The sequence below is a fragment of the Accipiter gentilis genome, chromosome 6 (assembly GCF_929443795.1).
Source record: "Accipiter gentilis chromosome 6, bAccGen1.1, whole genome shotgun sequence".
Classification (NCBI taxonomy): Eukaryota; Metazoa; Chordata; class Aves; order Accipitriformes; family Accipitridae; genus Astur; species Astur gentilis.
The window spans coordinates 3,959,150-3,985,574 of record NC_064885.1 but is presented as its reverse complement, the minus strand read 5'-3'; the positions used below and the strand labels follow the sequence as shown (position 1 = coordinate 3,985,574).

The window sequence follows — 26,425 nt, the reverse complement described above, 5'->3', positions numbered from 1 at the left end:
CCAGACACAGTGCAAAATCCTCAATTAATTGCACAAGCCTTAGATGTACTGGGTTCTTTCCTATGGGTAGTAACATTCTGCCAGCTCTGCTCTCCTCACCTCCACTAAGCCCAGCATTTTCTTTCCCACTTTAGAACAAAATACAGAAGCTACAGTAACTCATGGTTTGCAAATTTGAATCTCTTACAAAACCTGGTTATTTTATTTATACTGAGGGAACATATGGAGAAATCCCCAAACTTGGTTGGGTTTTATGCCTTCATTACTGACATACACCAATGCATTCAGATTTCTTTGGTCCTCGGTTTAGAAGAGTTTTAGGTGACCAGAAACTCTATCTACTACATCAGCTGGTCCCGGTCCAATACCAAGGACAGTCTGGGAGCCTGGAGCTATCTGAGTACGACCGGCATCTTGTATTAAGCTCACAGTCAGTCCAAGCTGTTTAGCATCAGCCAGGAGTTGGATCAGAGTCTCTTCATCAGGAGCTTTGAGGACCACTTTAGGTTGTCCGCAGTATTCCCACTGTTTCAGGAGTTCGGGATTTCTTCTCTGAACTTGCTTGTAGGCAGAAACAGCAGCATGGGAACACTGTGCTGCTACTTTACCCTTTCCCATCTTCAAATCGTTGCGGACAATCAGCACCATCTTGAACTCCCCGGACTCTCCCATGATGTCAGCTTTGCTCCCCAGGTTGTCGGCAGTCATTCCAGCTCTGGAATGTCTTAGAAGTCTCCCGCGAATGCCCCATCCCAGGCACACTCCGCATGCAACTCCGGCGATGACACTGAGGACCCCGGGTTTAGAGAGATAATCCATGACGGATTTTGGAGACTGACTGTGAAAGGGGAGGGGGGAAAAGCGGGATTTACTCGAGCATTTTTTCAGCTTGTGAGTGCACCTGGTTATTTGGAGACAAACAGCGTTTGTTAAAAAAACCAAAAAGGACTGTTCCACGTTCGTGCATTGGGAAAGCATGTTCAGAGACACCTTCCTCGGCGCACCGTCTCCTCCTTTCCCAGCGACAGCATTTCAATCGCAATCACGTCACCGGTGACGGTGCAAAACCTACCGGCGGTGGGCTTCAACTGGGGAAGCAGTAAGAAAAAAAACCCAAACAACCAAAAAACCGCAAATTATGTGCAAGCTACACCTAAAAATGGCGAGAGCCAATGGTAAAAGCGTGGGTTTTTTTAAAATCAATACCCAAAATCCCCTCGAGGGCTGCCTCCCGGCAGGGGGCGAGGGGCGGACCCGGAGCCGCCTCCAGCTCTGAGGAAGGCCGCGGCCCCCGCGTACCGGCAACCCCCTCGCCGGCAGCAACTTCACCGGGTAAATCTAAAACCTGGCGGAAGAAAGAAGGCAAAAAAAACCAAACCCGAGAGCGAAACCAACCGCGGACCCTCAGGGAAACACCGGCGGCCCTGAGGGGCTCCCCCCCCAGCGCTTACCTGCCGCTCGCCCACCAGGCCGCCGCCGTCGCCCGGAGATGACGTCACCAGCGTAGAGGCGGGAAGAGAGACTGACTGGCGGGAGGGAGGAAGGCGCGCGGGAAGTGACGCCTCCCGGTGGGCGGGAAAAGGGTGGGCTCGGCCCCCGCCCTTACTTCCGGGTTGGCCCGGGCACAGCGGGAGCCACCGGTGCGGGAGTGCGGTGAGTGCGGCGATGCGGGCCCGGGGCTCGGTCCGGGTTCGTGTTCGGCTCGGCTCGGCTCCCGCAGGGGTTTCCCGGGTGGGTGTGGATCCGCGCCACCGTTCCCTCAGCCCTACCCGCCCGGTTTTACCTCAGCACCGACCCTCGGGACCGCTCCCCTCACGGCCGCCCGGGGTCGCGCGCCACCCTTTCTTCCCCCAACCCCCCCGCCGTCCCGTGTCCGTTTCTATGGTGACAGTGCGCGGCCGGACCGGGGAGGGGGGAGGGGAGAAGGATCGGTGACCCCCCACCCCCACCCCGGGGCACCGTGACCCAGGTCCGGCCCACGCGGGGTTGTGGAAGGGGGGGGGGGGGGAGGGGCGGTGCGAAGGTTTCAGGGGTGAAGGGGAGCGGGGTGGGGGGGTTGGGGGAGGGAAGGAAGAAGCTGTGCTGCTGCTAATTCATCCCCCGGCCCACCGGAGACCTGCTCCGCTCGGGATGCTTGATGTCCCGCCGGACAAATAAAAAACACGGAAAATGTGGGATTTGGCCCGAGGGATGGTGCCTGATGACACAGTGAGAAATTCGTCCTCCCAGCTGCCAAGAGCCGGATACCGGTGGTCTTTGGTCCGCTTCTCCGGTCGAAGCGTATCGCGCTTTCCTAGCTGGGTCGCTGACTGCATCCTTGTCCTCCACAGTAGTCGGCCTGTGGTTTGTCTTACGGGCTTGGGTGGTTAGGCCCAAATCCACAAAGACTCTTCATGTCTCATTTCTGTTGACTGAAGTTAAGCGCCTAGATGCGTTTGTCTGCTTTTTAGTTCTCTGGCCAACGTCATCTAGTGATTACAGATGAGAATAAAGCAGTAAGATTCCTGTTTCATTCCAGTTTTGCCTCTTAGATGTTTGGCAAGTCATTTAGGTGACCTGAGGGAAGGGGGTAATAAGTTTGATAGTGGCTGTTTATCTCTAAAGTGCCATGAATCCAGGTTATTCACTTTGAACTGCACATATGACATTTCTTCAGGGTTCTCTCCTGTCCTTGTTTTCTCTGCTATGTGCTTCCCAACAAGTGGGTATCCTGGTTTAGTTAATGTTAATAATACGAGTTGAGCACTCGGAGGTGGAGAGAGTGCCGTGTTACTCTGTTATGGCTCGGAGCATATGAATTTTGTTTGAGCAGTGGCTTTTGGTGCTGTTTTACTGTTAGGACTTCTGCTTTTCTAAGGTTGTTGCACCCCAGTTCCTGCCAGATAAGTCGGTTGGGGGTTCTCATGCTTTATACCATCTTACCTTATGATAGCATATATAAGGTCGTCTTAATGCATTAATTTGCCTATTGAAATGGGCTTCATTATGTCAGTCCTCTTTCTTTCAATCCATTATTTCTGCAGCAAGGGCTGGACTTTTCTTTATTCGTTATTGGTCTTAAGTGACAGTTGTAGTGTGATGGCTTTATCCCATATTTTCAGAGGAAGGTTTGAAAAAACATGTTCCCAATTGTGCAATGGGAGGTGAGTGCTACTTATTAATTTGAGCTAAGCTGCTTGTCCTACGTAACAGCTGAAATCAATGGTACTTGTAATTTCTGTGGGAAAGGATGGAAGGAGACTTAGTAGCTTTTAAGTGGGTAGTAGCAATGAGGAAGGCGAGTATACTGGGAGCAAGCGTCTTAGCTGGAACATCCGCACTATTTCCACCTTAAAGCTTTTTTTCCTGTGGTTGTCTCTGAATATCTTCTGAGTGTCATAACTCTTGCTGTGACTGCATCTTGTGAATACCTCTCCTTAGAACGTTCTGTGTAATTAGTGCATGTTTTGAGCTCTCCTCTTATTTCTTCGCAAGCTTTGGTTTTAAAACAAAAAACTATTACTCCTGATGTATAGTACGAGTAGGCCAGTTTTTCTGGTATAGTGGTGATGGGAAACATACTATTATCTGCAGGTTAGAACTTTAACTCGTGTTACTTGTGGAGAAGTGTGAGCTGGATGGACTTTGCTATTCCATGAGAACAAAGGGCACGGCCTTGAAGCTGTTGCAACAGTAAGCTTTTTGTATTCCTATAGCAGGTTGCAACTCTAGTCATGGGGCAGCACCTTGCAGGTTTTGGTGCTGCACTGACGAGGTGCACCCAGGAGACAGGAAGACGTTATTAGTAAGGCAGGCGGCTGCTCAGTGTCTCTCAGACTTGTTGAAAGAATATTCTGCTCTCTTACAAAGCTCAGAATTACCTCTGGTTCACCTTGTATGAGAAGTGTATTCTCATTGAAAGGCCAAGGCAGCCGTAGTGTAATCTGAATTGGTTCCAGCTGGAGACTGTTAAGGTCTATGAAAAGCAGAAGTTGTTGTCTCGGGAACATGTTTCAGCTACTGTTTTCTGTGAGGTTTGTTAGGCACTTCTGTTCTTTCCCTTTCATCTGTGCCGTGCTTCCTCTTACAGAAGGAGCGCTCTGGATGTAACGGCTGGGCAGGTTCAGGCATCTTCTTGTGGGGAAATAATCTCCCAGCACTTACAAGATAGTATAAAGGCAAAGTTCCTACCAAATCTGCGCTTTCCACCAGCTGCTGGAAGAGTCAGAGGTGACAATTCTTAAGGCTGCATTTATACTTGTATTTTTCTAACTCTTCGTTCTTTCCTAGTCAAATTTTAGCAAGCCTCTTTTGTGCAGGATATGTTAACATCTCGTGACAATTCCTGTGACCTTTCTTTCCTCTGTGCCTTTTGGTAGCATAGGGAGGCTGACGGCGGAGAGCTTGACTGCCACCTTCTGAACGCAGAATGCAGTCTGAGGGCTGTCAGACAAACATCTTGGCGGATAGTATGTGCATGGATTTCTGGATAGCCCCCTGGAACTGAGGATGTGAAAGATACTGTGTGTGTTTAGTCACCTGGATATTAAGTTATGGTCTTTTTTCCAGTGCTGTGTGACCCCTCGCTCCAAAGCCTTTCTCTCTGCTCGTATCAGTCTTTCCAAGTCAGCAGTTTTGGTGAAAGGGCTGCTTGGGCATACGTGACGTGCCCTCCCCCAGAGGTATGTTATTGTGGCACTGATCAGTGCTGTGGTAGTACTTGTCACTGAATCCCTGTTTGAGAGAGGACATGAAGTACGGTCTATTATAATGCTGTCTCATTCAAAATCCGGATATAGGTGAGCTGGGTGCTTGGGCAACTGAAGGTAACTGCAGCACAGCAGTAACACTAAGGAGGTCTCCTGTGATCTCCTCAGGTCACGCTCTCAGCAGCATTTTTCACCCTCTCTGATAACCTTGAAGTGGTTTTCTCAGCAGCTGGTTGAGCATTGTCCCAGTCAGCAGAGGAGCAGTCTCATTCTGTAAGCTGTGATCTGCACCACAGGCTTGCTGCCTCCTGCCAGCCTAAGGAGCTCAGAACTGATCTGTGATCTGCAATCTGCATCGTAGCTTGAGATGCTACACTAATGATGTTCACATTCACAGTTATTTCAATTTCCTTTCTTTTATTTAATTTTTTTTTTTTTTGGAAGTTCCAGCAAGAGATCACTGCAAAGACCTGAACAATGTGGATTTTTTTCTTTCCTACCATCTTCCGTGCCTTTTGGTCTGTATATTGTGTAATGACCCTACTGTATTATTATAGCAGCTGATTCTACTCCTGGATCTACGCAGACAACCATCAGTATTCGTGTTTCACCTGAGAAAATCCACCAAAGAGAACAGTTTAATATATGTGGCCTTAATGGCAGGGACAGGACTTCTAGTAACCTCAAAAGAAAATGTGTGGCATCCCTGAAACTCGTGTTTCAACAATATTAAATCATTCTTTCCTAGAAGAGATCCCAAAGTCCTTTTGGAAAAATGGAAATTTTAATGCGAAATTGTAAGATGACTTTTTTGAAATGGTATTTAGCTAGGAATTGGAAAATAGGTCTGGTGTACAGAGGCATAACCCACAAAATTGAAACCTGTGGTCTTTAACTGAATTACTTTTCCTTTGAGGGATTAAACTATTTTAGTGAGAAAAACATTTTTAGTATGGGAATAAATGCACTCATATCAAAGTAACCCATTATAGCTAAATCTATGGAGATTTTGAACATCTTTCAGATGTGTCCTAATTTATTTTAATTGAATGCTTCCCCTGAGTGTTGAAGGACTGGAAAAAATCAAGCAGTTACTTTTTCTGTTTTCTGTCGCCTTTAGGAAAGTTATTAACCTTCAAGTTAGGGACTGTGTCAGTTTTGGATCACATGATGAACATTATTATCTTACTCTGTAGGGACAGAAGGTTTGGAAGAGCAGTCGCTTTGGTCTTGAATGTCTACAGAGCTGAGGACGTAGTTGTCTGTTCCACTGGCTTCAAACACAGAAGTAGTGAAGAGTGACATAGTTGTACGGAGCTGAAAGGGTATGTAATGTTTCACTGCAAGACTGATCTCATCCTTTACCTAAATGTGTTCATGTGCCAGCCAGTCTTTGACTTAAGAGGGAAAGTGCTCTCCAAACTGTTACTTTGCCAAGAAACTGTTAACTTACTCCCTGTGTAAATTGTTGCCTATGTGTAGAGCATTTGATGACTGAAACAAAACCGTATTACAGATGTGTAACGCTGTCTAGTTTAGTACAATTACTTACCCACCTGTGAAAATCTGTTTTTTTAATCTTTATTGTAATTGAAGAACAGTGATGTAGATAAAGAAGAAGGAATGGTTATCAGAAAAGTTGAGGAGAAAAAAGCAGCAGGATACCGGCAGGATTGGAGCATTTGGCTTGAAATGCAAGAAATTACAAAAGACTGAAAATGGTGTGTTGCTAAGGTGGCTGGGAGAAAACATCAGCAAAACGGTCTAAACTATAAATCTGGTTCTAGCAGGTGTGTGACAAGTAACTCTGATGGATATGAGAGTCAGGGTTCCAGAGTCTCCAAGTAAGAAGTGGTAGGAATTAGTGATTCAAACAATGTCTGGGAAAGCAGTGAGATCATTAAAATAGTTTAACAGCTTCCCTGTTGTTCGAGCACATCAGCAAGGAGTCCTCAAAAAATCCTTAGTACAGAACATGAGTCCACATTCTGCTCCTCCAAGTAAGATTGCAAGCACCCAACTGCCTTGTCTTAAACTGTTTCCTTTTACGTAAGTGCTCCCAACACTTGGGTGCTTTAGCAGCCTCCCCAGAGCTTCAGAAAGAAGAGACTTTGGTCCTTTTCTCCGATTACGGAGTGCAGAGATTGCAGAGCCTAATTTTGTTATGTTCTCATTCTCTAATAGCTTGTTTTGCTTTGTCTCACTTATGCTGTGAAGTGCCAGTCACAGTTACCATAAGCCCTTTTTGTTGACCAATTTACGATTTTGACTAGCGATAATTGTCTTTTTATACTTAATGTTATGGATTGCACTAAAGCTGAATAGTGTATTGTGGGCTATTTGTTCAGCCCTACAAAGAAGTTCTTGTATGAGCAGAGCTCTGACAAATGATCTAAGCGACTCTGATACAAAAACTGTTCAAAGTTGTTTTTCTCACTCTTTTAAATAGTTTATTTTTATGTTTTCTGGTAACTACTCAATGTATTAGGCAAATTTATTTTTAGATATGGACTCTCAGCATTCGTAAGAAGTGAAGTTCTGTTTAGCAGATGGAATTTAATTTCCTGTGGTGAACTCTCATGGATTTGGTGTAGACTTGAGGATGTGGACTCACTTAATGAAGGATAACTCCAGTTTGGGTCAGACTCCCACGCCAATTAATCTCCATGGGGAGACATTAGTGCAGGACTACTGACTCTAGCAGGCATCAAACAGAGCAACCGATCAGGGAGCTGAGCCTTCTGGATGCACATCCTCCAGTTCCTTATGCTAAGATGCTTTAAATATAATTAGACTTTGGTAAACCAAGAAGTTTTTTCTGAAACCAGTAAGGTTTTGGTTTTTGAATTGCATCCCCTTTGGACTTGCCGTGTAATAGGTATTAAATCTCCTAGTCAACTGTATTCTTAAATACAAGTTTTTAGAGCTTTTCTGCAGAATTGTTGAACTTTAAGACCTTCTTAACAAGTATTTGCCCTACTGAAGTGTTCAAGGGGATTATTTATCTGCTTTGCTGTAAATGTTGACTTGTGTGCTTGAGGTAGCGTTATGCAAAGCTAATCCCAGATTAGTGCCTTTCCAAGCAGGCAGGGTAAAACTGGCTCTGTTAGTTGAGCTTGTGAAAGCTGTAATGTGTATGTAACAATGCACCTGAGATCCCTAGACTGGTGATTTTTATGTGCCAGTAAGATGTTTAATGGATTGCAGTGGAATTCAGTTCATGATGAGGGAGTGTTGTGCACAGCCTAGATTTTAGCATCAAACATGCAGAGCAGTTTGTATTACAGTAAATTAACTTTCTTGAAATGTAATTAAGCTGAGAGCAGAGTCCAAACCAATTGAGACTTCAATTTTGAAGGCTAGATTTGCACAAGGAAAAAAGATGGATTTCAAAATGAGGAACATGTGGCTGAAGTTTTTTTTTTCTTGTTTTTTTTTTTTTAAATGTTTGTTATATTTAACAAACAAAATGTGACTGAAGTTCCCTAAACCAGAATGTTGTTTTTAGCATGGCTGTGTACAGAACAGCTCTGATAGCTTTTGCCTCCTAAGCACTTTCTGTGAACGTCAGGCTTTCTAACTACCCAATTTCAATGTTCCCCTCTGCACTTTGAGCTTTGTGTGTGTAAGTGTGTGTGTGTAATATGTGTAATTGATGTACATAGGTATGTGTGTATATAAGCTTATATTGTGTATGGGTATAAATACATATTTATATGTATAAAAAATAAGTGCATGTAAGTGCAGTGAGTAGAAACAAAACACTCTACCATCTACAGGGACTTACTGTCCTAATGAAATTAGGAGATGCTGAACATTTGATCCTTGTATCACCGTAGCAACTGGCCAGTTACCCTCAACTAAGTCCTGGTGTAACGCCACTGACTTCCAGAGTGTCAGGCTGCCATAAAACTGATCTGAGGAGAGAAAGAGGTTCACATTTCTCTGGTGGTTGACCAACAGTTCAGAGCAAACCTTCGACTGCAAGCGACTGCAGAATGATGCTGTAGAGCTCTTACTGCAGCAGGTCAGTCCTCTGCCCTTGGCTGACTATGGAGCCCTTCAGCATTTTTCAGAAGCAAACTTTTGCAAAGGTGTTTTATTAATTTTCTTGGTGGTTTGGGTGTTCTGGGGCCCAAATTTCAAGGAATAAAAACTGTAACATGCAAGAGATTAGTTTCTGCTAGCTTGTTTAACTAGACAGATTTCTATTTCTGTGCGTTTCATTTCAGGAAGGAGGTGTTGGAGGAAAGACTCCTTCCAGAGACCTTGATGCTTTTGACTATTGGGCTTTAAGTAAAACACTTTTAATAATCACATTCTAGCTAGCGATTTTATCTCTGTTACAAGTAACGCACGGGGCTTGTACCTGTTTGGAAGACCACCTGTCTAAAACTGACTTGTGAAACCCTGGAAATATTAAACAAATGCAGTATCTGAAATCTCTTAACATTTTATTTTAAAAATTGACGAAATTATTGCAGTCTGAATCAAAGGGGCAATCTCACTCTTGTTTACCAAACCTGAGTTGCTGCTTGGTTCTTAAGCCTAACATAAATCAAAGGGGAAGGGTTTTTTTTCTGTAAAACTTTAATTTCCTCCACTAGACAGTTTTATATAACCTGTCATTTTAACATTGCTCTACTTTTCTTTCCAACAAAAAGCAGTGTATCAAAAACTGTAAATCATGTTTGCTTACAGGGAGAAATGCAATGCAAAGATGATGCTCTAGCTTTGTGGGACTCTCTTTGCCAAAATAAAATTCCAGAAACTGTTTTAAGATTCAAGAGAGGATTTTTAAAGCAAGGAGTCTGGCTACTTTCTTTGTGTTTGATTGCATAAGAATTGTCAGCTGTTCAGGTTTGGTGGTGTTTGTTTTTTTTTTTTTAAGGGGAAAATAAAAAAAGCAGCTCTTGCAACATTCTGGTTTATGCTGGCTTCCAATTATTGCACTATTTACTCTCCTGGATAAGGAAAACCATAGCTGTTCTTTTGGGCTTTTTAAGGCTGATCTCACTAGAGAGAGGCTAAACTAGCAGACAGAATGTACACTTTTCAAAAAAGCTTTCCATCAGAGAGCTCTTGTCCATTGAAGAGTTTATCTTTTCTGGTTTAGAGATATTAGACCGTGCAGAACGTGAGATGCAGTTCTGTTTCTTCATTACCATATTGAGGGCTATTTTTTTAGGCTGTGACATTTTTGAGGTCTACTTGGCATACTAACTACCTAGAAGCTTAGTGCCAGAATAGATGCTTTCTAATATGAGAATCAAATCTTAAGCATGTCTCTCTCAGGATTGAACTGAGGTTTGTATGAAGCTCTGCTGCTTCTGGAGCCCAAACAGTGGGCTGATTAGTAGAAGGGATTGGTTAACAAGCTTTTGTTCGTTGTTAGAAGTGAGGGAGTTTTGTCATTTAAGTGAAAAATTTAGATTTATGTAGGTGGAAATGTTTTAGTCTTTGTCATTGTGGGAATTGAATCACTCTCTCCTTTTTCATAGTGTAATGCAGGATAACTGTGATTTGGATTTGGAGAACTGCTGGATATTTGCTTGTATACTTTGACTATGGAGGAAATGGTGTCTTTGTAACCAGAAATGGAGACATTATGCTTTTTGGTTTTGTTCTGTTATTAGATCCCCATACGTGATTGATCTATGAAATGGCAGAGAATGGAACAGATTGTGATCAGAGACGCATAGGAATGATCAAAGAACAGCACAACGGAAACTTTACAGGTAGGTGGAAAATGACTTAATGTTCTCAGCTGGTCAGCTTGGTGTGTAAAATGGCCAGCACAATAATCAAAAGGTATTTATGTTGGTGCACTTTATGCTTGGATAATGCAAAAAGCCTCAATGCATGAATCCATCTTGGAAACTTCAGTCATTTCTAAATCAGAAGTCTAGAGGATTTATGTATTGTAAAGCCACAGAATAGTTTTATGTCCTATATTTCCATTCAGTTTTCTCTTATATTCTTTTCTCCTTCCAAAGTTCTTACTCTGTAGTTCATAAGTATGTGAGCCCTGTAAATCTGACTTGGGTACCAACAGGGACTGCAACAGGGCTGAGCTAAAAAAATAAACTATGTTGGCAAATATGTGGCTGTAGAAGTCAGGCTATACAGCCCCACCCTTTGGCACTGAAAAGTTTTAGTACTTGGTAATAAAAATCTGTTTTACATGGGGAGAAATCCAGTTACTAGTCTCCCGGTTTCTAGCTTTTCTGTTGACATTTAGCTTCACTGTAATTTAGCATTGTAGAATGGTTTAGGTTGGAAGGCATCTTAAAGATCATCTTGTTCCACGCCCCTGCCATGTGCAGGGACACCTTCCCCTAGACCAGGTTGCTCAAAGCCCCGTCCAACCTGGCCTTGAACACTTCCAGGGATGGGGCATCCACAACCTTTCTGGGCAACCTGTTCCAGTGCCTCACCACCCTCACCGCAAAGAACTTCTTCCTTACATCTGATCTAAATCTACCCTCTGTCAGTTTAAAGCCATTACCCCTGTCCTATCGCTGCATGTCCCTGTAAAAAGTCCCTCTCCAGCTTTCTGGTAGGTCCCCTTTAGGTACTAGAAGGCCGCTGTAAAGTCTCCCTGGAGCCTTCTCCAGGCTGAACAACCCCAACTCTCTCAGCTTGTCTTCATAGGACAGATACTCCAGCCCCCTGATCATCTTCATGGCCCTCCTCTGGACTTGCTCCAACAATTTATCGGTTTCAATGACAAATTACTAACAAAACCATTAACTGCTTCATCTCCTGCCTTGCCTCTGTTTTTCCTACTAGTATGTCTGAAGTAGGCTTGGGTTAATGTTTAGGACTCACGAAAAATAACCTGAAAACATTTCATGAAGAGTCTTGTGTCACTGAATTATCTGTGCTGTGTAATATAGCATAGAAATGATAATCATCTTAGTTTGCTTCCTGTCAGCCTTGAATGTGCCAGTTACATATTTAATTAAGTTTTGTAACCAAGTGATTTCTCAAGTTGTATGCAGCTTTACACCAGTGTCTTTTATGACCTTTACTAAAAACAAGGTCATAAAAAACAAGGTTGAAGCATTTAGGGAATAGAAATTCATGAAGCAATGGATGTGGCAAAATTTAAAGAGGAACTGGTATATGTGTATGTATGGAACAAATCAAAGCCTTTTACTTAAAGGCTTAAATCATTCTGTAACTCTAAGGCAATGCGGATGTTATCCAGTATTTGCCATTGTAGGATTTTTCTTGGTCCATCTAAAGCAACTGATGCTTTAGCTAAAGCTAAGATTCTTTTAGCTAAAGAATACAAAATTAAAGGGGCTATGTGGCTAACGAGGTATGCAATTTCTATGTAAATATTAGCATCTGATAAGGCAACATGTTTCAATTGCTGGAATAAGACCGAAATAATACATCTTCGGTCACAGTATGCTGGGGATTCAGATTAGATTAGTATTTTAAATGCAACAGCTTTTTACAAATTTAAAATTTATGAATATCGCAATGCTTTAAATGTATGCAAATCAGAATACATACATTTTGACTTTGTGTAGTAAGTGATGTTTAAACAAGTTTGGTGTCAGTTTGGATACAAGAATTATTTTTGTGTATTTTTTGCATTGTTTTGTGTTATTTTTTTTCTCTTATTTCAGAATTCATTTTCTTTAAAAGTTTAAAAATTATTACTGTTCAGTAGCTTGACGACCTTTGAACAAGCCATTCTCATCCAAAAAAGAGCTAGGATTTTTATTAATCTTGAGTGTACTGTAAGCGCAAAATAACACATTTATTAGAAGACCCTTTCTTCTATACTTGTATAGTAGTGTACAGTGACTGCTCTTACAGGAGTGTTGAGCACTGCATGATAACCAAATCACTGCAATTAAAAGCAACCGAATGTGTAGTGTCAGTCCAGCAAAGGACTGTGGTATAAAAGCAGGTCCCTTTCATGGGAGCACTTCCTGGCTGCTGGGCTCATTTTGGAGAAGCTGAACAGCGTGGCAAGGCTTGCCATAGCCTGAGGATCCCGACTGGGCGGATAGATGCTATTATCCAGTTACACGGTGACTGAAGTGTATAAAGAGCACATGTAATTCAATCTAGTTCGATTGGAGAAGTCTGAGAATAGCTTTGGAAGAGAACCAAATTCAGAAGTTCAAAGTGAAATGTGGTCTCTGTAGCGGGTGATAGAGTCGCGTTTGACCTAATGTAATAGCTGATTTGTAACTAGTAGGGCAGTACCTTGCATAAAAGCTAATAGATATGCCAGACTTTTTTGCACCCTGGGCCAATTACATTCTTGAATGGTTGCCAGCTACACGGAGGAAAAAATCCACCTTATTTCTTTGGCTGGAGGTCACCTGATTTCTGATGTGATGAGTAGAAAAGATGACTGGGAGCTCACATTAACTTCCTAACAAAGCGGGGGGGGGGGGGGGGGGGAAGAAAAAAAAAGTCGGTGTCTTTTTGGGTAGGATAGAATCTGAACTGTCACCCCGTACTTTTACACTTCTGTTGCTTTTCATTTGCAGATTCCTCTTTGTTGAGTGAACGGAAGCGAAGGGACCGAGAAGAGAGGTTGAATATTTTACTGTGGAGACAACCGCTTGTTACCTTGCAGTATTTTTTCCTGGAAACTCTAATAAACTTGAAGGAATGGACCATAAAGTAAAGATCATTTCTTTAACTTCTACTAAGCGTTCTGGGGAAACCCATGCTCTGATTCAGTAGGTCATTCTGACATCTCGCTTTCCCTAATGATTCACAACTTCAAAATTCTTCTTCCAGAAAACATATTTATTTTTTTATATTTTTTTTATATTTTGTCAGTGGAAGAAAATTGCACACTTCCTTTCTGAAGAGTTGAATATTCCAATTTGAAGGAGTGGGACAGTGTTTAGGGATCCTTAAGGCAAGAGATACTGTACTTATGACTGCAGTGTTAAGTACTGATCTATTAATGTATGTGTTAGTATCGCTGAATGATCTTCAAATAGCTCAGCTAGGGCAAGGTTCAGGATTATGTGGAACTTGCAGTGATATTTATGATGCTGCAAAGAGGACTTTGCTTCTAAGCTATGTAGTCCCTTTCACAGCAGGAAAGGATTTATTAAAGCACTTTCCCTAAGCATTATTTACACACTGGATAAAATGGACTTTTATTCCGGTTAGAAAATTTACAAGTAGCAGTCCTAACATCCCCTACTAATGCTGAAATGCATAGCTATTTCTTAACGCACTAGGCTTGAGAGGGTTTTAAGAGTGCTAACAGGCAAATGAGTAAAATTGGCAATGGAAGAAGCCGAGAGTAGCAGCCACGCTAGTGCTTGTGTTGGTAACTGGAATCTCTTGTGTTTGGGATCAAGTTTATAATCATTTTCCCAGTCAGAAGACAGGATCTAATATCACCTTGGGTGATTCTGATTGTTGGACTGCTCCTTTGCAGAGTGAGCAGAGATTGGTGATAATGGGCTGTGTCGATTGACCCTTCTGGGCTAGGTTCGAGGTGCTGACACTTAAGATCCACTGAGAGAAACTTCTGTTTTCTGTTTTGATCTTCTGAAATGATTTGTATGAAGAATACCAGGTTTATGTAGTGTAGTCTTAATCCCCTTTTACACCCTCCCCCCCCAATCTAACCCCCAAACCTGCTTATTTTACTATGTGCATTCTTTTAGCTATCATTAGGAGTTGTTTCTTTGAGAACTGTTTTATCGGGTCTTACATTAGCCATTTCTGACAACCTCCAAGCATTTAAACCCAGTAGAAATAATATTGGAGGTCTTATTTTAAGCTATTACCTGGCTTCCCAGACATCAAATTCTGTTACAGATAGCACTCGCATCCTCTGTCATGCAGCACGTTTATGTTGTCTAGCACTAGCATGACAATATCTTTACAGAAAATAACACTGACTATTATAAGCTATTAACTTGAGACCTCAGATTGACTCTTAATGATCTCCTGTGTTCCACTTGAGTAAATTGTGATTTAAATGATGACAGTCACTTGAAAATGCAATTGTCATACTAACATAAGCAGCACAAATTATTTTAAAATTAAAGGGAAGTTAGACTGACTTTTTTTCAGCTTGTTTAATATGAAACATTTGTGTATTGCACATCTCATTTCTTTTTCTGTCTGTCTAAATAGATAAGTTACATTCATAGTTTGCTATTTCATGTCTGAGATTTTTACGTGATGCTAGCACTTGCTTTTTTATAGCATTAAGTGACAGTATAATAGTGTTTCCCGGAAAATAATAAATGTATTTGCTCATCCACTGTATGTGGCCACATACACATCAAGCAGAGTGTGTGTGTAAAACTAAACAGACCCAGAAGTAATTTGGTATCGGGTTACACAGGAAAACACTTTTTTCCCCTTACTGTAGTAGCTTCCTAACGCTTCATAATTAGCTAAAATGTCTTTATTAAACTTTGAGCTGTTACAAGAGATACTAATTTCAATAGATCAGGGGAACCAAAATAGCGTAAGGATTTGTTCCTCTTACTGTCACTGTGGTTCTACCCACCAGCACACAGTTTGAAATTAGCCCTTCTGTATTCCACCCACAGCTTGTCCCTTGCCCAGGGCCAGTGCAGTGCCTGCTTTGCACTTTCCTTAACCATGGATGTTGTTAATGGTCCTGTGTTTGAGACTGTCTTGGCTGCAGAAGCTGAATATTTGTTTTCAGATTGTTTGTTTTCAATCAGTCACTTTGTTTTTCTTTATTTAAAAAAAAAAATAATGCATGGCTGAGCTTTGATCTCACTTGACAGTGAAGTAGAGATTTTTTTCATAAAGAATGGAGGCTTCCCAGATATTTTATTGGGAGGTTTATGCTTTTATAATAGCAAACTTTTCAGCTGCCGTTGTCCTTGCTGACTACATCCATGCAGACTGAGTCTACAGGAATAACTAAGTTACTTTGAAATGCATGCTAAATTATGAAAAACCCTAATTGCCATTTGTCTTTTAAGATTGTGGCATCGGCGAAGTATCTTGGTGTCTTTTTTACTGACGCTTGCAGTGCTTACAGCTACGTATTACATTGAAGGAACACATCAACAGGTACGAGGTTTTCAAGTTACTTTCTTTAGTGACTAATAGTTCCTTTCCCTGCGCTAAGGTAGACGTACTGGGATTGAATGGGGTCTTCATGAAATTGTAATGTATCTTTTGAACTCCTACTCGCTAAGGATATTTGTTCATTCATGTCATGACTGCTCTCTGTGTGTGGATGAGTTACGTTTTAGAGATGGGGAATGATCAGCTGTATCATTTGATCTATTCTGTTGTATCTGTAGGTGTACCACTTCCCATCTGTTCCTGAATAAGCATACCTCCAACGCTGCAGCACTCCTTCACATCTGCTGTTAACAAGCTTTCAAGAGTGCTGTGAGCTCTTGAGATATAATGTTAAACTGAGTCACGATAGAACTTTGTGGTTCCCAAGGAATGTTTCTTCTGTTTCTATGGAAGGGTCTCCTGAACAGCTAGGATAGCATGTATCTAGGCATAAAATGGTTTCATGCTCAGATCTGTTTCTGCGATGCTTCTCAGACCCCAATTGTTTTCAAATGGTTGTTCAAAAACTTTTTTGTGCTTTGGGTACGTGAAGACTTATGCTTTTGCATCACTTGAAGTGCAAGCAGTTGCTTAAGCATAAGGTGATGGTGTTGTCTACACCTTTCCCCTCCCCATTTCTCTTTGAGTTTCAGATTTTCCCTAAGGGCAGACAGCCCTTTTAAAGCCTGCAGAGCATTTCCTTGGGCAACTGAATCATCTTAGCGCTCTGACTCTGAAATCAGCAGGTTCCCAGTTTCAGAGAACTTGCTTACACCCCTACTGCTATGCTGTGTCACTGGCTGCCTGAGGGACATGCAGATCTGGAAAAGGAGTCCTGGCTTCCTAGGACGGGTCTTGAAATGCAGTGAAATTAGTTGCTTCAGCTCATTGCATTCTTGCTTGCTCAATCCCACGGCTGAGACCTAAGAACTTACATGCAGATCAAGTTGGTAGATGGTAAATTGGCGGCCCGTTCCTGATGGACAAATACCTGCTTCGTTAAAAACTGCCCTGGTTGGTAGCCTTGTCAGCATGGAGGCCAGAGCTTGATGCACTCAACATTTGCTACTAGATGGCTCTTGCAAACTGATGTTGAGGCGCATGGCCCCTCTGAGCAGGCTGCTGGGCCTCCACTCTGCCAAGGCTTGGCAGAGTGATCCTGCTCAAGGTTTCCTTGAGCCTGCTGGGAACAAACCTGTGCCTCTGGGACTGGCGAGGTGAGTGTGACCTGCAGCGGTCAGCCAGTGCTTGGAACTCCTCTTACAGGTGGTCTCAGCTGTGTGTGCCAGCAGGTATCTGTCCATCCCTCTTCCTCCAGGGCTCCTTCCCTAAAGTCCCTATCCTGGCATTGCCTCTACCTATCTCTGTGTACCGTCTACATATACGTGAATATGAGCCACTTTTTTTCAAAAGCATACTCAAAATAGCAAAGCATACTTGCGGTTTTCACTTGGCATTTTCAGGACGTTTTTACACCCTGGCAGAGTGAAGCCTGGTAAACATCTTGGTGCTGTTGGTCCATGGGTGGTATAAAATGGCACCTCTTCTTGGGGCTGTGGTACAGACAAGTTGATGGCCTGGCTCATCCTCTTAGTATTGCTTTCATGGCAGTGAGAGGCAGATATTGCTTCCTGTTTCTCCAGAGTACCCAACTGGACTTCTTATGTCCGGACTTTCCCATATCCCCTCATTTATGTGTGTAACACACAACCAGCATTTTAGTCTTTTCTTAAAAGTAACAAACCTTGTTACTCACTGGTCCAAGATAAAACATTCAACAGACTAACGGAGAGTGCAGCTAATTCTACTCCTTTATTTAATCTGTTCAGGCAATTCCCTGAGCTGTCTGCTCGCTGCTTGGGCTCCAGTAGACACTGTCTGGGGCTTGCTGCTCACTGCTCACACCTAGTATGCCAGTTCTGGATTTCAACTCCCTACTACTGAACCTGAATTTTTCATCTATCTCCTTGGAAACTTGCTGATTCTAAGGCGGGTTGGCTTTTCTTTTGAAAGTGCGCTATTTTCTGTACATGTTTGTGCTGTAATTGTAATAAATTGCAAATAGAAGTATCTAGGATTCTATTTCAGTTGTTGTAATCCAGATAACCATCTGTGGTAGTCTGTAGCTTTAACTTTCTCCCCTGGGAGATATCACCATTCTTGTTTTTTTTCTCTTTTGTGACTTTTCTTTTTCAGTATGTGCGGTATATGGAGAAAAAGTTCTTCTGGTGTGCCTACTGGGTAGGATTAGGCATTCTGTCCTCTGTTGGACTAGGAACAGGTCTCCACACCTTTCTGCTCTATTTGGTAAGGACATTTCCATACCATGTTCTTTCTGAATCGAGTATTTTAATTGTTGCACATTTTAAAATATGTGAATAAAGAATATTCTGTAAGTCCTAAATGTTAAGTACTTCTGAAGGAAAAGAAATGCTTGGTGTTATGCTTCTGGGAACTAGTGAATGCTATTCATGTTTTATACTGTATAACCTTGTTTTGTAGTTTGTATGCTATGTTTGTTGAACTGTAGATATTAGCCTGCTGTTAATCCTCACTTTGAAACAATGAGTCAACATCTGCAAGGTCTATCCTTTAATTTCCTAATTTAAATGAAACATTTTCTAGTGTGTGCAGCCCAAATGTTCCCATTTAAAAATTTTCAGCATGCTCTTTTTTTTTAGTAGCTTAAAATGATAATTTTTCTAGCTGAACCCACTGAAATAGGCAGCTTTTTTAAAGTTCAGTCTGTATTAATTTTGCTTTGAAAATAATAGTGAGAAGAATGTTTGTCTACAAAGATAAAATAATGTCTGTTCTGAAAATTTGTATGATGTTGTTTATCTCAGCTAGGAAAGTTAGGGAAACGTTTGGGTGTGTTTTGCTTTTGGTCATTGGATTAGTTCCTTGTTTATGAAACCACTGTCCTGTATTTAAGAAAAGGATTCGTGGCCACAAAATAATTAAAACCATTTTATGCAACAAATGTCATCTTGTATTTGGAACAATTACAGATGTTTACTTTCAGAACTGCTTTAATCATTAACAATAACACAGAAAACACTACAAGAAACAAGAAACTCGTGCTTTTCCACACAGCAGGGCAATGCCTGTTAGATCGAACGGCATCTGTATGGGCTGCATTTGCAGTAGTCTTAGACTTACTCTTAGTGTAGCTTCTCTCCTAAAGACTGTGGAGGCAGAAAGTGCAGAGAGAGGAAACTGTTGCTAAACAGAAACAAGCTTATGCATGCACGGCCTTCTAGACAAAAATATTACTGTCAGTCTAAATGATTGGAAATGGAAATGCGGTAAAGCCAATGAACACAGCGTCTAAACATTTTTATGTAACACCGGATAGCGCTTAGCAGTGAGTTGACAATGTACAGGTCTTTCTGACTTGCAGAGACCATGCTGTTAATAGCTTAGGGACAGTAAGACGCACGGGCTGGACAGAGGCAGAATCCATCAAAATCATCAGTCCTGAACTGAGGTGCTCTGTCTCGCTGGAGAGGCAAACCAGCATCGAGTGATGCATGAGATGGAGTCAGGCTCACAAACTGAGCTCACTTTGGGTTCTCTGCCAGCCTACAGTGGGAGTAAAAATGCAGCAGGATGGGATCACCCGCTATTCAGCAGGACAGAGAGAGGAAGGGAAAGTATAGCAGTTCCGAGTGTGCTGCAGAAATCATTGGTCATGATTTAAATCAGCAAGCAGGAAACAGTTTAAATGATAGATTTTAATCTTGTTGTGCTTTTTCAATATTTTATTAGGCTATCAACCAGTGAGAGTCAACTTAAGATTCCTTCTGACCAAAGATTTCATGTATTTAGACATCCTCTTTGAAGCACTTTGGAGAGCTTATCGTGCAGTTCCTATTCTTAATTTTTACACCTGTCAGAAATCCAGTAAATAAGAAACATTATCCACCAGTTCTAAACTGTATTTGAAAGTGGGTCGTGTTTCTTTACTGTACATTGATCTGACACAGGACAGCAAGAGTGCTGTCATTTTATACCCTAGGCCACTCCAAGATGATTTTGTCACAGAAAGAGGTCTTCATAAGACAGCACCATTTCTTTTTTCCTCTAAGAAGGTGGAATGAATTGACCTTTCTTTTACTCTGTATTTAAAAATCCAGATGTTTAAAGAGTTCTAAATTACTTTTAATAGAACACAAATTAAATTTCGTAACATATAACTTAGGTTTTCCTGTGGGGTATGTGAACCTAGTGGATGTATTAAGGCCATGACCTGAGCTGACTTTAAAGAACCATATATACAAAATATAACTGCTCTGTTGGCTTATTAATATAATTTATGGTGGATGTATAGAGGTGAACAGCTTTGCAAAGACTATAGTGAGGTGCACCACCTAGGAAAAGCAATTTAGTTTAATATTGCTAGCGAAGATATTTATTTGGAATGTAAGAGGCAAGGTTTCACATAACTTTGTTAGGGGAAAAAACCAGACAAAATATATTTCACTGAATAATCAGAAGGTGGTTATAGAATAAAATGTAATAAAACTATACCAGCAACATCTAATGTGTAACAATACAGGAGAAATACTTGTTTGCTTTAAATATGTAAGGCAGATAAGCATTTTTCTATTACATTGAGGGAATTCCATAAAGGCAATGAGTGTAGGAAGAAGCAGAAGCAAGTATTAATTTTTCTCTTTTCTCCTGTGCAAGCTTTAGTGGTTAGCCTGGACTGTAAATTTAGGACAATTGCACTTTCTGGGCACTGAAGGCTTGTCTGAACACTGAATGGTTCATAATTTGGTGGAATGTGTGTGGCTCTGTAGCCACTAGATGGCACTGGGAGTGTAAAAACGGAAGTTTATTGCTCTAACAGTGTGTTGCCATCTTAAGTACCTGAACTGTTAATATTCTTGTCAGTACAGCTATATCAGCAATATCTGTACATAACATGCTATCAATGTAGTAGTACACTCCTTAATATCTCCTCAGATTGAGCCTACACCTTGTGTGAAAGGGAACACGGAGTACTAACTTGAGGCTGTTGGTACAACTTTTAAGGGTAAATTGTTTCAGAATACTATTCTGGATTTAACCCATCTGGAAACAATGCAGTTAGGAGCTCCAGCTTTCAAAAGGAGGAGTTTTAAACTAATTTGCTTTGTTAGTTGTGCAGTAGTTGCCTCTAAAAGTAGAAATACGATAGGTTAAGTGGGGAACTCGCTATATTAACTTTTACATTACTGTATATCTAGTTTTCATGTTCCCTATACTTTAATTACACTTCTTCATTATGACAAAACTTACTCTTCTATTGATTCAAAGAAATGAAAGTTACAAAGCAGCGAATCCTCTTCTGCTTTAGTGCCTGGGTTTGCTGGCAATAGAGAATAGACTCAGTAAGTGTTTTAAAATTGCTTATAATTAATTGCTCATTTTAAATCTGTGTGTACAGTGAGATTGTTGGGAATGCAATTACATGCTTAGAGAACAATGCTCTTGGGCCCACCCATGTGCTGCCGAGCTCTTGTTGATGCTTGCAGTGTTATCTCTGCCATTAAGGGCCAACGGGTAGGAATTGATGGCATGTAGGCACCTGTTCAGACAGTGTGCCTGAATTTCTTCAGCTGTGACACAGGTGCATCTTTTTTAAATATAGCCTTCCATTTACTGCATACAACTATTTTCATATCAAACCGTTCAGAAGCACAGCCTGTTAGCTGGGCAAATCATAGAAGTAGTTATGCAATAGATGCAGTATATGAATGACTCTGGATGTTTGCTTTGCCTGGCCTGGTTAGCTGTTTTTCCAGTGTTGAAAACTGTCATTTATCTGGATTCTTCAGAGCATCTCTCCCCAGCCACTTTTTGCAGCGGCATGAATTCAAGTGCCAGGAGAGATCCTGGGGTTAGCTGAGAAGAGATCACTTGGAAACAGTTTGCTTAAGGTAGATTTTACAGTCTGAAGCAGTCTCAGTGTGTGCGTGGGGGGGATGTTACTGCCCCTGGTTCACATCTGATTTGGATTTTGTTGGTCACTAGAATGTTCTTGCTGCATACGTCTTGGTGTAGGAGGGAGAGGTCAATTTTGTTAGTTTGATAATAGGCTTTTTATTGTTATTTCTGCGATTCAAGAACTTTCTTTATGTTATAAAGGGTCTGTACATTTTCTGCTGTGTTAGTTCCTAGTTTAATGCTGCTTCCTTAGTTGTAGCTGGCACTAAATGTAAAATTTGACATGGCTTTTCGGGGAAACAATTCTCGTGCTGCAGATTGGCACTGAGATAAGGGCTGGCACAGAACAGATCTTCAACAAAGAAATAGGGAAGCAGGCCACTCTTCCAAGAGTCCTTTTTATTCTGACACTTTCAAAACAAGTCTGCTGGCTTATTTTCCCAAAGTCCATTAAAGGTTTTTCACAATTCTTTAAAAACAACACTTTAAAAATAGTAATCATGATGTGGTTCTGTAGGAAATAAAACTGTTATGAATAACGACTCTAAATACTGTTTTTAGCAGCACGCAATTTTTCTTCTTAGTCCTGAGATGTTTTCTCTTCTATTGGTGGTATATTAAAATACAAATGGCATGAATCACCTAATTACCAAAAGAAGATGACTGAGGGTAACTCATCAGGAATTTCTTGCGTTTGTACATCTTGGAGAGGTCTGTTTGCTGCTGCAAAATGAAATGAATGAGCTGCCGGAGGGCCGGTGGGCAGCGGGCTCCGGCGGAGCGGGGGACGCTAGGTGGAGTGCGTGGTTGGGACCGCGCCGCCATTGCCATCTTCACCCAACGCTCTGCCTCGTGATTTGGTTTCACTTCAGCTCTGGCAAATGGATTGCAAAAGATGCGGCCGAGGCAAACAAAATCAGCTTAGAGTTAATGCCTATCAAAAAGCCTTGCGCGGGAAGCGGGTGATAAATGTCCCTTCTGTGTATGGTCTGTTATAATCTGTAATGGTGGGGGATGAATGGAAGCGAATTCCTTACAGGTCAGAAGTGCAGAGCGAGCTTTGGCTGTTTGCATTTGTTTGTGTTTTTTGTTTCTTAAATATGGATCTCTGCTTGCTCGCTGATAGAGCCAAGTGGAGCAACTGCTGAAAAGGTTTTTGCTGGTGGCCGGGTTGCGGACTAGCACAAACAGGAAACGTGAGGTACAATAGGAATGTTTTGTGTGCGGAGGTCACACAAGAGTTCGCATTTTTTCAGAACTGTAATATGTGGGTTTGTCACTTGATTCTTACCAGGGTGTTCTGTAGCAGAGTGGAAGAGAGGACAGCAATAATTTCAGGCCATGGAAAAAGAGCAGAAAACTGCCTTTAAAGAGAAGTGAATTGGAAAGACAGTGTCCTTATTGACAGTGCTGGCTTCAGAGAGCTGGTTTGAGTTTATCTGGGTTTGAGGGTTTAATGTCTTGCTTTTGTTCTGAATTGGTACCAGGGTTTGGCTTTGGTGTGGGGTCACATTCTGGCCTCCTGAAAGTGTGGTGCTTTGCAGCTGACATGAGTTGTGTTTTGGCCCTATCTGAATTTGTATAAGTTAGAGTCTGAAATTTAAAATCCAGATACCTTGTGCAACAATAAGCCCATTAGCTTTAAAAAAAAAAAAAAAAAAAAAAAAAGAGGTGGTTGGTGTAAATAATTTTAAAAAAACCAAACAACAAAAACAACACAAATAAAACCCACCTTTTCCTGCCAGGCCTACTGAAGACTTTTTAATCAAACTTGATTCCTTTTAGTTATCTGGTTCCGGGAGCTGAGTTTGTAAAGAGACTCATGATAAAATACTAGAGTGGTTCTAAAACAAAAAGCTTCCAAAACAGGGCTTACTCCACTTTTATGAAGTAGACAGAGAATAATTTAGAAATCCGGAGAACTTACTCTCATTTTTTTCTCCATTTATTTACTTGTGACTTTAGTAGAGGAGTATTTTCATAGTGATTGTCAACTTCAGGAGAAGTTTTGCTCTTTCCATGTGGATCCTTCAAAACTAGTGTGAGTAACCCAGAACACTATGGGTTCTGTGTGTAAAGGAAAAAGTGAGAAACAAAGGCTGAGCTGCCTCAGCCAGGAGGGAGGGTGCAGCAGTGCTCTCCTTCCCAGTGCTGAATTATTTTTGTTAAGCGAGGTGTTCATTTCCAGCCCATACTATTCTTCAATTCACATGTCAACCTGAAAGCCTAAAACAAATGAAATAAACGGTCCTGTCTAATATCTGTGCTCAGATTACTGCTATTGACTTGTTAAGGTAAGTTGAAAGAAAAATACAGGGTGGGTGCAGAAGACAGAAACTAATTCTAAAGTAAGTTGAAATAGATCCTGTTTGTGTGAGGGTTGTTTGTGACTCTTACTCTCTCATTTGTTTCCTTCATGCCTTTCAACCTACTTCCTCCAGCTGTCCTAAGCTTTTTACAATGAACTGAAACATCCTGGAATACTTGAATCAACATATAACTTAAAAAAAAATAAAAAAAGAAAAGAACAATCACTTTTGCCAACCATCTCTTGATGGCAACTCCTGCTTATAGCTGGCATGGGCTCTGTTCTGCTTGAAACCGCAGCGTTGATATTAGTGCACTGATGAACTGGAAGTGTCCAATGAATTAAACTGGACACTGCTGCCAGATTAGTTGTGTTACCTGGATGTTTCTTAAATCTTCTGGTGGCTTGCTTGCATTTAAAAAACCCTGAGGTGAAAAATGGTACGTTCAAGGAGAAATACGTTCATTTGGAGTCTTAGTCTTTCGAAGTGCACCCATTGTTGGGTATGTCAGATACCAATAGATACCTGCAGAGAACAAAACAGGTGCCTCTGGTTTGGATTGTGCTGTGGAAGAACATCCCTTCAACTGCCGCAGCTCAGCCTGAGAGATGGCGGTCTGAGCCCCAAGCCCCCAGTCCGGTGCGTTAACGTGAGTTGAAATTGATGGTGGTTTAAGTTCTGGGTGCCAGCCTGGCAACTGCCAAGCAGACGCTGCTGGTCCCGCTGCCCTGCTCCGAGGGTGGTGACCTCTGGCGTAGGGGCTGGTGGAACAGCTGGAAGCAATAACCTCCCATATTGCCCCACCATGAACTGCCGGACCTCATGAGTCAGAGCCCGAAATGGTGTGACTGCAAGTTCCATATATGGCCTCCAGTGCTGCTGAAAGTGGCGTACGTCAGAGTCTGGATGGTTTATCTAAAGCTGGAACTGTGGCAATAAACAGCTAATGTGAAGCACCTCCATCTGTGCAGGATTAGCTTGCTTCAACTTTTCAGGATTCCGCAAAATATTGATGTCATACTAGTATTTAAGCTATATTTGAGTGTCTTGGCCAGCCATAGTGATTTGAACTTGCACCAAGCTGAGGAGTTAGTAAGATGATAGGTACGCCCTTTTTTCCCTTTTGAAGGTTGATGAACTTTACCTCTTGGATGCTGATGCCTTATTTTTGTTATCTGCTCTTTACTTCCTCGTCACTGGTTCTATGTCTCATAACTCTTCTGGGAGGTCACGTTCTGCTTTCTCCTCATTTGCTCCCTTGGAGTTTCTGCTCTTTTTTTTTTTTTTTTTTTTTTTATGCACAGCCTGAACTTTATACTTTTTATGTCACTGCTTCCTTAAACAGGCTGGAAATAATGATAACAGTGCAAGACGATCTCTAATTGGAGATGTTAAAGCCAGTCATCACTCCTAGTGTCAATTTGAATAGATGCTGTGATTTATTCTTCAGAAATAATAAGTGGGTGGCTAGGGAAGGGCAAGGAGAGAATGCTGACAGATTATTTTTGTCTTCTGTCAGCACTAGAGCATAAACTTGGATTCTTCCAATTGTGTCTTTCCCTAACATGAGTCTGTTTGCTCCTATAGAAAGTAGCGTAGGCACAGCCTTACAAAACATCTGCTTTTCGTGTTACTCCTCAAAGTAGCGATGTGGCCCTGTTATGCATGCAGTGGTACCACGTGCCTGCTCTCTCGGTGGTTCTTGTTCAGTCATATTCAGAGCTTGTGGCTCATCGTTTGGAATTTCCATCAGCTCTGCACTGTGGGGCAAGGCTTGACTGAAGTGGGAATAGAAACTTGGTAACAGACACATGATTGTAAAATTAATACATCGCTTGAAATGCCATGATGGTCTGCTAAAACTAGTCCTGACTGCTTGATGGATGTTTGTGTCACTTGAGGATGCTCTAGGTACAGGGTCCTTCTTCGTTCTGAGCCCTGTTTTACCGCCAGCGCTGCATACCAGACGTTATATAAAATCACGAGGCATTTTAATCTTGTAACACAGACAGACAGACTAGATTGACATATTTACTAGCCACCTCCAGATCAAGCTTTTCTCTCTTAATCACAGAGCAGTTTTCTTTGTGGGTAGTTGTCCACAGCTCTTGAAGATAAAAAAGATGCTGTAACATGGTGTTACTTTCTTGAGAGGTGTAATGACCTCATAGATAAGTATGAGATGAGTCGCAGCCTGGGGCAACGCTTGCAGGATGTTTCCCATGAGAAGCAAGCTTTTGTTTTTCCAATTTATCTTAATCAAATATAGCATGACATGTTTCCCCCCTGTGGAAGGGCCGAGTCTTGAACCCAGTATGAAAAGCAGTGTATCCATGGAGGAAAACAGATTTTTAGCACATTAAGTTCAGCAATGAGTTCAGTGTAATATTTTTCTTGCTGGCAGACATATCACTTTTCTTTGTGAAATGT

At 41.7% G+C, this 26,425-nt stretch overlaps 2 protein-coding genes across 5 annotated transcripts in view; one reads left to right on the top strand and one right to left on the bottom strand.

Annotated features, from left to right (window-relative positions):
* Positions 1-165: 165 nt before the first annotated feature.
* PTRH2 (peptidyl-tRNA hydrolase 2) lies at positions 166-1,541 on the bottom strand. Of its 2 annotated transcripts, none has more exons than XM_049804060.1 (2): positions 1,452-1,541; positions 166-838 (listed from the first exon to the last, which is right to left on the bottom strand). In XM_049804060.1, exon 2 carries the CDS (start codon positions 817-819, stop codon positions 307-309), a length of 513 nt encoding a protein of 170 aa, XP_049660017.1. In that variant the 5' UTR covers positions 820-838; positions 1,452-1,541; the 3' UTR covers positions 166-306. The 2 variants fall into 2 exon arrangements, with proteins under 2 accessions (XP_049660017.1, XP_049660018.1); XM_049804061.1 differs by having other exon boundaries at positions 166-901; positions 1,452-1,530.
* A 16-nt stretch (positions 1,542-1,557) lies between these two features.
* Positions 1,558-26,425, top strand: part of VMP1 (vacuole membrane protein 1) — a 70,946-nt gene continuing 46,078 nt past the window's right edge. Inside the window, exons 1-7 of one of the 3 annotated variants that reach the window (XM_049804056.1) lie at positions 1,612-1,653; positions 4,549-4,661; positions 5,885-6,013; positions 10,325-10,426; positions 13,211-13,346; positions 15,662-15,752; positions 17,946-18,056. In XM_049804056.1, the coding sequence (XP_049660013.1) occupies positions 10,351-10,426; positions 13,211-13,346; positions 15,662-15,752; positions 17,946-18,056 (414 nt within the window). In that variant the 5' untranslated portion in view covers positions 1,612-1,653; positions 4,549-4,661; positions 5,885-6,013; positions 10,325-10,350. Of the gene's footprint in view, positions 1,654-4,548; positions 4,662-5,884; positions 6,014-10,324; positions 10,427-13,210; positions 13,347-15,661; positions 15,753-17,945; positions 18,057-26,425 lie in introns of all 3 variants that reach the window. The other 2 variants (XM_049804055.1, XM_049804057.1) reach the window with 2 other exon arrangements.